The following is a 13,620-nucleotide window of genomic DNA, read 5'->3' as shown; positions in this document are numbered from 1 at the left end:
AGAATTACTTCTGCTTCAAGTTAGTTTTGATAGCGGCATGATTAGTTTAGCACATTTTCAACAGCAATTTTATGATTATTGTGATTATTATGTGTGGTGTTTCATGCAGAAATGAATGTAAAGTGGTGGGAATACAGCAAGCTTAGTCTGACCTCATGATGGGCAGACCTCCACTTTAATTTTGACCAAATATGATCCATATTTCTTCTTCTTTTTGTCTGTGAGTTAAAGGAATAGGAAATGCATTCATTCTTAAAATGCAGATGTTTTTTTTTTGTCTTTTGGACTTTGACCTTATGAAGATGACACAATAAAGAACAGGAGCATCTTCATCACTGAACGTAGAGTCTTCTGAGAGACGCAACAGCTGTACAAGCTGAAATAGAGATAATTAGATTTAATTTCTTCTGAGAAATTAGATCAGTTGATCATACGTGGTCTGACTGGTCTGAATATTACACTGAGCCACATGTCATATTGCTCAAACTGAACTGATTGATCTGCTCACTGACTATTATGGATGAATATTTCTGCCTGACCTGCATTAGTGGAGTGGTAGTTCATTTCAGATATCTTAGAATATGGCTTACTTTCACACACTTGAGACATACTATATATGTTAAAGGCAGGTTTTAATCTTCACGGCTGTTTCATGTTTGTGCCAGCTAAGCTAGCTGTCTCTTCCTCTCATCACAAGGCAGTCATGAAAAAAACAAAATAAAAAGGTTTTAATGCAATCAATCCTTTAGTCTTTATAAGGTCAAACAATTAAATAAATTCAACCTCAGATTCAGTTCAACCTCCAACAAGGTGATTATTTTACCATTGTAACTTAATCATTTTCAAACCATATAACAAAAGATAGCCTCCTCCCTTTTTTTTTTTTTTTACTTTTAAAGATAAGCTAAGATTGCTTTTACCGCTTTGTCCAGACATCATGCTTAGCTAAGCTAGCCGTTACTAGTTTATATAACTAGTCCTTATGCTATGTTAGGTGAGCTGTTTTTAGCTAAACTAAGCTATTAATTTTCTTTATGCCAAGCTAGGCTAACCATTTCTAGTTTTGCGTTATTCTGTTTTCAGTCTATGTACTGAGCTAGCCATTTCCAGTTCATGCTAAACTTGTTAATTCCAGGTTTTATGCTGAGTTTAACTATTTACGGTTTTCATGCTAAACTGGGCAAGGCGTTTCCAGTTTTTATGCCAAGTTAAACTGCTTCCTGCCTTTATGCTAATCTAGGTTAGCCGTTTTGAGTCTTCATTCTAAACTTGCCTAGCTGTTTCTGGTCTTTATGCTGAACTATGCTGTTTCGTGTCTTTATGCTAAGATGGGCTAGCTGTTTTGATTCTTTATGCTAGGCTCAAAAAGCTGTTTCCATTCTTTTTGTCAAGCCTAGAGGCCATTTCAAGCGTAAATGCCAAGTGACACCAGTTGTTTCTATGCTTTATGCTAAAGTCAAGTGGTCTTTAGCCTACTATGCTATCTGTAGCATGCCTTTTAGGTTTTACCAATTTATAGGTGCCTCTGAAAATCCATTAATACAATGTGAAGGTCATTCAGTTGTTTGCAATCTTCAGTGTGACAGTGGCATGTGGAAAAGTCTTTCCATCTTACACATTGCGCCTTTACCAATCAGACATGGAACTATGATTTATATTTATCGAAATAATAATTGTGCGTGTTTTTTTCCTTTGGATGAGCTACATGTTAACTCTCACATCATTTTGCTTTAATATGAACTGTGGACTCTAGCTTTCCTACTGATCATGTAAGCGTTGTTTGCATGTAGCGTGTTACAGCATGTTTTTTTTTCTTTTTTATGTGACGTCACCCTGATCAGTTTTTCTCTCAAAGAATCACAGACACTTTTCATTTTGTTTTGCCTTATTTTATACTTTAACCTCTAGTCACATGGGTGACTTTAATCTGACTCCAATGCTAGCTTATAGTCTTTTATATGTGATGTTTGGCTGAACTGTGGGGTATTTTGTTCCATTAAAGAATCTTGTGCTCACTTGTTTCACTTGAAGTTTTAATTTTTTTAAAACTTGCTTTCATGAATAAAGTTAGGAATCAAACCTGTTTTTAACAATACATTTGTACGCTGTATTCAGCATGTAGTCTGTTGGAGAAGCCAGTAGGAGTTGAAGGGGCCCTGGCTGGGTCAGAGTTTCTGGCCTGCCATTTGACAAAGAATATATCCATCAAAGTGTCAAATCGCACTTTCAGAACTGGAATTATTAGAAGAATTACTTCGTTTCCAGGAAACAGAGAGAAAAAAGATTTATTCAAACCACAAATAGCTTCCTGCTGAGTTTCAGAGGCGTTTTGACACCAGTATGTGTAAGAGGAAGGAACTGAGAGAACTGGAGCAAGCGGGTCAACCATCAGAAACAAAGGAGGCAAGATGGGATGTTTAGAATGCTTTCATGTGAGAAAAGGCCAAACAGTCTTTTCTGAACTGTTGGGTCAGAGCAGTCACGTTTGAGTCTAATCAAAGAAGATTTTCAGCCTAAATATGACGTGTGAGCTGTTTATGGCAAACATCACACCCTAGTCATCCACTGAAGGGTTTTGAATCTGGGGTTTCAACCCTGAGAGCCGGTCGTGTCAGGGCCATCGAGCAGGAGTTGATGAATCTGACCCGTCACATCCAAACAGTCAGGGCCATCGAGTCAAAGCTGAGAAGTCTGATCTGATGGAGCTGATCAGACAAGTCCCTATCGGCATGTCGGGACTTACTCATACCTGAAACGGTTCTGGAGGCCAAAGTCAAGTCAAAATGGTTGAGTTTAAGATGTTAAAAATTAGCCTTTGAGTGACTTGCTAAATCTTAGAGTCCGTAGACATCTGAATGCTGGGATGATGAAACTGCAACATCTTTTTTTTCTGGATTAAAGGCTCTTTGTCTTTAGTCGCCTGCAGATTTGCTGCACAGAGTCTGCAGGCTGACATTACCTGCAGATTCATCCATACATAACCACACCACGGACAAGCAGATTCCTCTAATTCTCTGACAGGACAATTGATTTGTATTCAGAGTTAAATCTTTCTTACTTGTGTCTGGATTACTCCTTCTGAGATTCAGCAGTGGATCGATGCTATCAGTTTAAAGTGACTCGAATCATCAATCTTTTCAAATATTTCTGAAAATACCTTTCAAAAAAGGAATTGAAATCCTAAAGTTTTGAAAATGAGTGGGAAAGGTCTCAGAAGATAGAGACGAGATGCAAAGAAGCCTTGCTAACTGTGATCATGCATCAAATTGAGGTGTGTACTCTATGCAGTTTCAGACCTTCAAAGACTTGATGGTCATTTTGGAGAATAACCACACGAATATTGTCTGACCTGATAAAGACGACAAACTGAGTCAACAAACAGTAAACTTGTGTGATACACAACGTGCCCAAAAATAAAGTTGCCACCTGGCTCTAACCAAGCTTAAAGTTTGGAGCCTCTTGTTGGGTTGTTACTGCATGAGGGATTATCTTTTAGCTGCAACAAGTTAGTTAACCCAAACTGATGCAATTAGTAGCTTCTCATTGAACCACCATGTGGAAAGAGGCTTTCTCTGGTCGTGGAAAAGGTGTTTCAGAAGGGTCAGATCATTGGCATGAAGAAGAGAAACATTAAGAAGATGCTGAAACGATTAAAACTGGACAAAGAACTGCCAGTCGCATTAATAAAAACTGGAAGGATGGTGGGGAACCATCGTCTTCCTGGAAGAAATGTGGTCGTGATCACTTCAACAGTGACATCAGATGGAAGAAAAACAGCAGTAGACCTCAGAACTATATTTAATAGTGAAAGTAAGAACATTTCCACATGAACAATGTGAAGGAACTGAAGGGACCGGACAGCCGTGGAGCCAGAAGAAAAACCACTGATCAGTGAGGAGAACCAGAGAAAAAGGCTTCAGTTTGCTGGGAGCATAAAAACTGGACTCTGGATCAGTGGAAGGTCTGGTCTGATGAGTCCAGATTGATGGGAGCATCAAGACAAGGCAGATGAAGTGATGCAGACATCGTGGTGTCTACTGTATCAGCCTGTGGGGGCAGTCTATGATCTGGTCTAGGTCCTGGTCTAGGTTCAGTGAGATCAGTTGACTACCTGAACGTACTGAATGAGCAGGTTACTCCATCTTCCCTGGTGGCCATATTCCTAGACGGCGTCAGGATTCTTGGGGCTCACACGGGGAAAGAGTGGTCCAGGGAACAGGAGACCATTCTCACCAGAGTCCAGACCTGAACTCCACTGAGAGTCTCGGGCATGTGCTGGAGAGGGCTGTGCGCGGTGGTCATACTCTTCAATCCTCCCTACAAGATCTCTGGGAAAACTTACTGCAACTCTGGATGGAAAGAAAAACCGTCCCGTTGCAGAAGCTTATAGAAATAATGACAGAAAATACTGCTGGAAGCAAAACTAAAGATATTCCTGGAGACACAAGGATTTCCTGAAGAAGCTCTCTCTCCGTTATCCTCTTGAGGATGCCCACCACAGCTGATATTTTTCCTTCTTGAGTTGTTTCCAGTTAGGACCTTTCTAATTTCACTTGACACATACGTTCTGCTATGTGTCAAGCGCCTGTCACCCCCTGTGGTGACCCATGTAGCCTCGTTTATTCCCTTTAAACTGGTGGAATCTGAATGAAGTTATAAATGTCAACCTTGCCATATTAAAAATCACACGAATCTCCTTTCTTCCTCGTTCTGATGCTCAGTCTGAACTTCAGCAGCCGTCTTCACCATGTCTACAAGTCTAAATGCTTTGAGTTGCTGCCATGAGATTGGCTGATTAGATATTTGAGCTAACAATTATATGAATGAGTAGAACTAAAAAAGTGAGAGTAAATCAGTCCAAACAACCTGTGATTTTTTTTAACATTACCAATAATTACATTAAATTAGATGATTTTAACATCCTTAACAGAGGGAGGAAAAGGTCCTTCGATGTTAAACGCTTCAATTGTTTGCTTTGTATTTAGTATAGTAATTAATCCTGTGAATCTGGAGGTTTTCTGATGCAGAATTAGGTTAAAGGGCAGCAAATCAAATCTATAGAGTCAGTATCAGTCCTAAATGTAGTGGTGTGTATTTATCAGATTAAATCTGCTCTGTCAGCTGCAGCGAAACTGAAGTAATGCAATGAAAAGCGACTGTTTAGACAAAAGAGGTGCGTGCAGCTTCAGGCAGCTGCTGCCTGCAGGACAGTCAAGCTTCTGTGAGCTGCAGCCGACAGTCCCGTCTGTCACGAGCTGGGACGCCCATCCCGACCTGAACCCTGCGTTGCCCAACGCCCAGGCAGCTGAAGCTCTCCAAGTAGAGGTTTTTACCAGCTGTCTCTCAAAGGGACAAAATAAGGAAACTGGTCACATTTCCTGAAGAACAACAAACAATGTTCTGTTCTGACTTTGCATCCATGTTCGCTGATGTTTCATGCAGCTAGCTTTAACACACTTTTCAACAAGAATGTGCAGCTTTCTGTATTTTTATAGCATTAAAACAAAACATGTTGAAATCAAAACAAACTGTTCTTTTTTTTTTTTTAAGTTACCAAGCATACCAAACATCAGCTTGTAAATTTACCAACTACAGCATTTAAGTTACAGCGTTTAATTATTTTATCATTAAAAATGAGTCACGAATGAGTTTTATTTTAACTGAACATTCAGCCAGAGGGTCCGGTTTAGAGGGTATAGTGACACCTAATGGCACAAACTGCAAACTGCAGTTGACAGAAGACCTGCAAAGACTGTGAGATGCTCCACTGAAGAATCACCTCATGCATGTGTGTCATGTAATGCACTTTGTGAACTCAACCCCTTCAGTAGACTGGCAGCCAATCCACATTTTGTTCTTTACCATGTTTTATTTTGTTTGTTTGTTTTCAGACAAATTGAGAAAAACTTTGTCCATCTATCCATAATAATAATGTAATAGAAGCATCACTTTGGACATGATGTCGCTCAGGCTTTACATAACAATGTAAGGAAGGCATGATTAAAATATTTAGACGTTTCTGGACATGATCAAAGCAGGAAAGGTGGAAAACATGGCACTGAAAAATCTATGGGAGCAGCATAGGACCATAGAGCACCATAAATATATAGTGTATGTATATATGTATATATATATATTTATATATTGGTATGTTGCATGCTCTTTATTACTGTGTTGTATGTCCAAATTATTGTAGTGCAAAAATATTCACCAGGAAGTGATGCAAAAGGTTTAAAAAACAATTCATACAGCATTAAAAGCTTTCATACAGCAGTTACACCATCTGCATTTTCTTCTCGAAGCTTCACAGTGTGCTGGTATAACAACAAATATCAGTCAAAGATTTGAACATACGCAAATTGATCAAAATGTCCATGAAATCACCGATTCATGCAAACATATAAATACAGTTGGAAATGGTTTCTTGCATGTCTTAATGCCTTCAGTGTTTCCACATGTTTTTAATCCTGTTTGGATTTCCTCATTCACTTCCTTTTTTTCCCTTCTTTTTTTGTTGCGCTTGTGTTGTTGTGGAGCCACTCTAAAGGTTAATCACTTTGTTTGTGTCGATGTCTCTGGAGCTTCTGAGACGTCTGAGACAACAACGACATAAAACGTCACATACCAAACTGATGCCAGCTTCTCCCACATTACACAGTGGAGCAGACAGACTGAAAGGCTGTCCAGTGGACAGATCAGATACAATCAGCACCATGTCTGCAAAGATTTGCTGTATTTGCTTAGAATTTAAATCCTATAACATCCCTGTGAGTCAGTGGTGGAGCCAGAAGGTTGGCAAGACTTTATCAAAGGAGTTAAAAAGAATTTTTTTTTTCTTGAAATGTGAGAAATACTTCTGTTTTTCTTCCTTTTCATATCATCCTCTGCTAAATCAGACTGGTTACAGGATATATTAGTCCACACCTTACATGTTGTAGCTATTTTAAGAACAACTTGCATCTTTGTTAGCCTCCTGTTAGCCTCAGTTAATCATTTCCACATCCTCCACATGATTAACTGAGTTGATGTGTTGTCTCTAAAGATAAAATCACAAAACAGTGTCTGACAAGGAGCAGATAGAAGTAGAGAAACTTACTTTTCCATCCTCGTATTTACATAACAATCAATTATGATATCAGTTTTTGCTCACAATGCTGACAGCAGTTGTACTTGCACAGGGAATAATGTGCTGCAACATGTCAGTATTTTAAAATATGACAAAGTAGATACTATTTTCACATTTACTTTAAACTGGGATACTGGTCCAGTGACCTAGGATTGTTTCCAGAGAAGGGTCAAGGCCACCCTGGTCCCCCCTCTAGCGTCACCCCTGCTGTGAGTTGCATCAAACACCAACAATATTACAGCTTAATGAAAAGGAAAGAAGTTTCAGAGAGTCTGAATGATTCAGAAACATTTAAACACAATAAGTTGAGACGTGAGAAATAACTCAGACTGATGAAAGAAGCAGCATTCAGGAGAAGCTGACACATCCAGACAGATATTATCCAACAAATGGAAACAGATCTGGATTTCCATTTATGTTTTCATGGATTCTAATAAATCCCTGAACTTTTTTTTTCCTGTTTTGCTGGTAAACAAATGGAGGGTAGCTCCAGATACAGATGAGAAACTGTACATAAACAACATAATAAAATTCTCAGTGAAGCCAAATGATTTTTGGAGAGCAGAAGTGGGAGGATGCTTTAGCAAACAGCGAGTCTTTGTGGTCTGCTGGACAAAGAGCTGCTGTCAGTGGACAGCCGTCTTCTTTGAGTCGCAGACACACACCAAGCCGGACACACTCGTGCTGCCGCTGCTGCTGGTTGCTTCACTTCAGCTGCTCTTCTTGTTTGCAGGGAGACGACATGAAGTTCTGCCTCGGACTGGTCCTGCTGCTCTGTTCTGGGATGCTCCATACAGGTGGGTGGAACAGGACAAACTGGACCTCCAGACACTGGATTCATTTAAACTCTTCTTATCTGACAGGAAGGATTATCCAAGGTGGCGAAAACCATTATTTAATACTTGCTTGAGCTGACATATCAAAAGGCAAAAAAACCAAAAAACGGTCATCTCTTTGTTGTTTAGTCAAGGTTTTATTGTTAAATATTTTGTTCAAAATGAATTTATTTAGAGATTTACATCATATAATGACCTGCACATTTGTCCATTATTAAAATGCAAGATATAATCTGATGTAAAGGATAAAGAGTCAAAAAGAGAAGCAGAAAAAATGTCTAGTTTTGTTTTGTGTGCTTTTCTGCTCCAAAATACCTGATTAAAACCTATCGATCATCAGATTGTCGTTGAGTTCTGCAGGAGTCTGAGTCAGGGGTGTTAATGCAGGGAAACATCTGATACACCCAGAACAGTCCATGAATCAGGATCGGGAAACACTGCATTAGAAGAGGCAGAAGGGAACGATCTCTTCAGATTGCATACAGACTTATACACTACCAGTCAAAAGTTTGGACACACTTCCCCATTAGATCCAATGGGAAAGGGTGTCCAAATTTTTGATGGTACTGTACGCCACAAACCCGTAATATTGGTTGTAAGATATAAATCAAGTAGAATCAAGTCATCATGAACAATTATCTTACATAAATCTTGTATTATTTCTTTGGAGAGGAAAAGGTTGAATAAAACGAGGATGAGAATGTAAACTGGTCAGGATGAGGAGGAGCTGCTGCACAATGCTGTACACACTTCTAAAGACAACACACAATACACTAGTCACTCCATGCATCTTTGTTCTTTTAGTTTAGTAAATTAAAATTAGTTTAAATTACCCAGTATTTCATAAAAATTCCTTTTCCAATGTAAACTTTGGTCGATCAATAGTTGACATGACACAGAAACGTTGACAAGGTTTTCAGGGAGAGCTCAGCGAAGTAAAACCTGAAAGAAACCTGCTCATTTTCTGAATATCTAAACTACAACGTCTCTAAAAGTTTCTATTCCTCAGTTTTATTTATTTTCACTGTTATAATGAAAAAGTTGAGTTATTTGTGATAAATAAAATGTGAGAACTGCATTTACTATTTCTACCTTGACAGGTACCATACAGTAAGAGTCAGCAGCAGCTTACTGGCATCCTCCCAGTAGATAAGGAAAAAATACAGCTGCCACTCAAACAAGTTGAAATTTATCAAAAATAAGTAAATAAATGAATAAAAATCCTGACATTGCTTTTGAATTGTGATTCAACAGAAATAAAAAAATCATGATGGGACAGAAAAATGATATGTTCAAATCAAACTTTGTTGATAAAGCGTTTTTCACACCAAAGGTAGCACAAAGGGCTTTGCATGATAAAAACAATTCATGCATATTACCAGTCAAAAGTTTGGACACACGTTCCCATTGGTGGGAACGTGTGTCCAAGCCTTCACATACAAAAATAGATGACAGTCATTTAAAATAACACACATTATTTTTCTCTTTCCCAGATGGTCATACGCACACACACGGACAGACGACGGTCACAACAGTGGAAAGAGGCTCCGCCCCCTGTTTTAGTTCTGACTGAGGGTGCGTTCACATGAGGATAGTACGCTAGACTCAGTCGGGTCAGGGACTCGGCTCAGTTGTAGGGGTTGTATCCATTCAGACCGTGATCACGTTCACACTGCACTTTGGTCAGACGCGCCAAACATTTACAATAATATATCCCCATTCCCACCAGAGGAGGCGCTGTACTGGTATTTAGCAAAAGAGAGGACAAGACCCGCGTGAAGAAGAAAACTTGGAGACAAAACTATGGCTGTTTTGGTTTTTATTGTGTCTTATGCAAGTATACTGCAGAAATACACTGCAACAATGGACGCAGTATGAACACCAGACTTTGGTCCGAATTAGAATTTGTTTGGTGCATTCACATTTCCCCAAATGGAGCTGACTTTCCGAGAAAATGAACTCAGATTCAAATCAAAAAAGCTGATGTTAATGTGTCCTAAAAGGCCGGTAACAGAGGAGGGCTCATAGTTCATAAGCAGGTCAGATTCATAAGAAGGCCCAAGACCATTAAGACATTTATATACCATGAAAAGAATCTTACAATCCATCCTGAGCACACAGAAGCCAATGCAGTGAGGCTGAAACTGGTGTGTTTCCACTCTGGCCCTCATCTGGTCCTCGTCAGAACTTCTGAGTTCTGAAGGGATTTCTGCTTTTCTGGCAGACTGAAGAGCAGCCCATCACAGTGGTCTATAACACTATAAATAACAGCATCAGCTTTTGGTTTTTAGATGATAAAATCTTGTTTTTGTGTCGTTTCTGACGTGTGGAATAAAATCCAGCTCAGCGTAAAGAACAGAACCCAGATTTCTCACATACAGGACCGATAATTAAAACCTCAGTTTTGAAATGAAATAAAAGGAAAAATACTTTATTTATCCCCAAAGGGAAATTCAATATTGTAATAGATCATAACTATTAGCTAGAGGAGGTCTTTGTTCCGGAGGCTGCTGGCAGGAATGATCTTCTGTATCTTTCAGATACTGGATTTTCCTCAGAAGTTTTGGTTTTGTTCAGCTGTAAGATGTTTTGTGCCAGTTTACCTTCACAGTCGCTGCTACAGGATGCTCTGTGGAGGGGATCTTGCTGGAGCTCCTGTGCCACAGGTGGCAGGGTAGGATGTTAGACAGGAAATCAGATATATAAGCGTATAAATGCCCACAATAACGTCATTGTCAATGTAAGATGTACACACTAACAGCTACACCAGACTGCTGCTATGAGAGTAAATGATCTTCAATAACTTCAGGAATATTACACGTATTTGCTTCAACATGGTGTCTAGAGGTCAAGGATTGTAAATAAGATGTGGCATCTATCCTGATGATGGAAACAGTTTGTGAGAGTGTTAGCATGGAGTCGGTTACTGGCTGATGGGTTCTTCCCAGGTGAGTGATCCAATGCAGAGGTCTGCGCTCTCTGTTAGTTCGAGTTTTAATCAATGTAGTTTACATTAATTGGTAGATTGATTGATTACATTGATTAATTTATGGATGATTGTTAGCTTCTTTTGCAAGTCTGTTGCCTTAAAACCAGTAAGATCCCAGTATGAATCAAAGTCGTGGCCTTTGTGTGCACAGTTTGTCTCTGTCTGTCTTTGGTGGGGATCTTAACTGGTGTATCTGCTTTTCCCAACGACCCTGAACTGGCAAAAAAGGTACAAAACTACCTTTCTCAGATGGTGGATCAGTAACTCCTCACTTTGAGATGCATCTTTTTACCAGGCATATAAAAGCTGTTCTGTTTCACCTCTGTTACATCAGTGCAGTGTGTTGTTGACAAGTTACCATGGAAACAGGCCTCCAGATAACCTGCAAGGCTTGTAGGTGATGTGTAAACATACAGAGTGAACCCAGACGACAGGTCAGGACAGCAGTAACTCTCCCTAAACACTTAGATATTTCACATATTTCATGATTTACACTGTTTGGTTTCAATAAATGTTAAATGCATTTATAATCTCAAAAACTGTAATACTGAAGAATTAAGAAAAAATTATCAGGAAAACATCCTTCACATACACAACGAGAACCCGTCTGAGGTTACACTCATGGTCAGAGCTGATTGCAGCTGAGACTGTCCATTTCTAACCAAAGAACCGTCTCTTTCTCTTTCAGGAGCTGGACTTCGCTGCTATAAGTGCTCAGATTACACAGGACGCTGTGAGAATGTACAGGAGTGCACATACGAAGATTCGTGCATCTCTCTGAGCGAGAGAGGTCAGTCAGACAAACACACAAATCAGGCTGATTAAAACATATATTTGTCCACATTTTCATGTTAAAGCTACTTTAAGATCAGCTAGCAGCTTTGCTAGCCTTCTGTTAAAAAAAAACAAAAAAAAAACCAACTTGATCATATGGCGTTAAACTAGACTTTGGCATCTTTATAGTTTATTTTCAGCTCCAATGTGAAAATCTTGATTAACCGAGTCAATGTTTAGCCCCAAAACATTTTCAGAAAAAACTAAATATGACATGGTTTCCCCACATTATCTTACAACTAATAGCGCTAGCATAGAACTAGATTAGCATTGCTATGTGTCTTCGTGCTAACAGGTTATTAGCCTTACATAACATTAGTGGTTGTTTTTTTCTGTCTTTCTTCACTTTATTTTAAATTAAAACACACAACTTCAACTCCATTTTAAAACAACTGACTAAAGAGCCTAACAAAAGCATAAAAAAGCAAAAAAAAAGGGACAAAACGGTGTCTGAAAAGGAGCAGATAGAAGAAAAGAAACTTATTTTCTCCCCTTTGTCACACTTACATAACAATCAACGATATCAGCTCAGTTTGGTTCACAGTTCTGAGAGCAGTTGTGCTTGCACAAGGACAAAATGTTTTCTAGAAAATGTGCAACCAGATGTTAAAATTTAGAAAGAATAACTTGTTAAAATCCTACTTTAAAGTATTAGTTCAAACTGGTTTAGTGATACCGGTGCAGGTCTGGAAACATGTTGCTGTCCTACTCATTCAGTGAACTGTCAGTCACCTCAGGTCCAATCAGATTTCATGGTCAATGCCACCGTGTCCAACGACTTCAAGATGCCCAGATCATGATCTCTCCGCCACCATGCCTGACACTTGCTATGGTGATCAGTGTTTTCTTGTGAAAAGTGTCCTCTGTGGTCTGGTCTGTGCAGAGGACATTGTTCCACAAGTCTTGCGGTTTGTTCAGATGCAGCTTTGCAAACCTGAGTCATGCATGCTAAGTCACAGCATGCTAACTGAGGCCTGCAGAGTCTGAGATGTAGGTTATTTCATGTAATGTCCTCTTATGTCTACAAATCATACATCATGTAGTATTTTCTCCCCTCTAGATGTTTTAATTCATACATTGTGTTGTTGAATGTGCGTGTGTGTGTGTGTGTGTTCAGGAGGGAAGACCATTCGTCAGTGTATAAGGTACACAGACTGCGACATCTCCCGCCTCGCCCAGATGTTCCCGTTCATCTCCAGCTTCACATACCGATGCTGCAATAGTAACCTGTGCAACTCTGGTGACACGGTTACCATGGCAACGCCAGTCCTGGCACTGGTGGGGACCCTGCTGAGCATCTGGTGGTGTTGGGTGTAAATAATATAGTATATTTTATGTGCGGGTCATTGTTTTTCCTCCTCAGGTGTCCTGTTCAGTTTCTTTACTAATTTCGTAGTTCCATATTGTGAAATTTTAACAATAAAAGAGAAAGAAAAAAAAATTGTGCTGTTTTTCTGGTTATTCTGACTTCATGTCAATTAAGAGGTCAAGGGTTAAACCTCAAGCCTAATATTACCAGGTTAAATTAAGTTAAAATAATAAGTAATTATTGTCATTTTCATTCTTGTAAAGAGGACAATCTGTTAAGATAAAATGAAATTAAATTTAAAAAAAAAAAAATTAAATTAAATTAAATAGAGTAAAATGTTGTCCAGGATCTATATAAATATTCTGCTAGATTGTACAGTGGCCCTGGAGTGTCAAAGCAAAACAAAAGCCACAACACAACACATTAAGCCAGAACACAACACAATTAGCCACAACACAACACATTCAGCCACAACACAATTAGATACAACACAACACATTCAGCCACAACACAATTAGACACAACA

At 39.1% G+C, this 13,620-nt stretch overlaps 1 protein-coding gene across 1 annotated transcript; it reads left to right on the top strand.

The window, feature by feature from the left end:
* Positions 1 to 7,802: 7,802 nt before the first annotated feature.
* Positions 7,803 to 13,102, top strand: cd59b (CD59 molecule (CD59 blood group) b; the record flags this gene model as incomplete). The annotated part of the gene is made up of 3 exons (XM_079249735.1): positions 7,803 to 7,923; positions 11,640 to 11,741; positions 12,903 to 13,102. The coding sequence occupies exons 1-3, from the start codon at positions 7,869 to 7,871 to the stop codon at positions 13,100 to 13,102; spliced, it is 357 nt and encodes a 118-aa protein (XP_079105861.1). The 5' UTR covers positions 7,803 to 7,868.
* Between the last annotated feature and the right edge of the window lie 518 nt (positions 13,103 to 13,620).

This window comes from Telmatherina bonti, assembly GCF_933228915.1.
Source record: "Telmatherina bonti genome assembly, chromosome: 2".
Lineage (NCBI taxonomy): Eukaryota > Metazoa > Chordata > Actinopteri > Atheriniformes > Telmatherinidae > Telmatherina > Telmatherina bonti.
The sequence above is the reverse complement of the archived record's forward strand: the minus strand, read 5'-3'. Positions and strand labels throughout refer to the sequence as shown.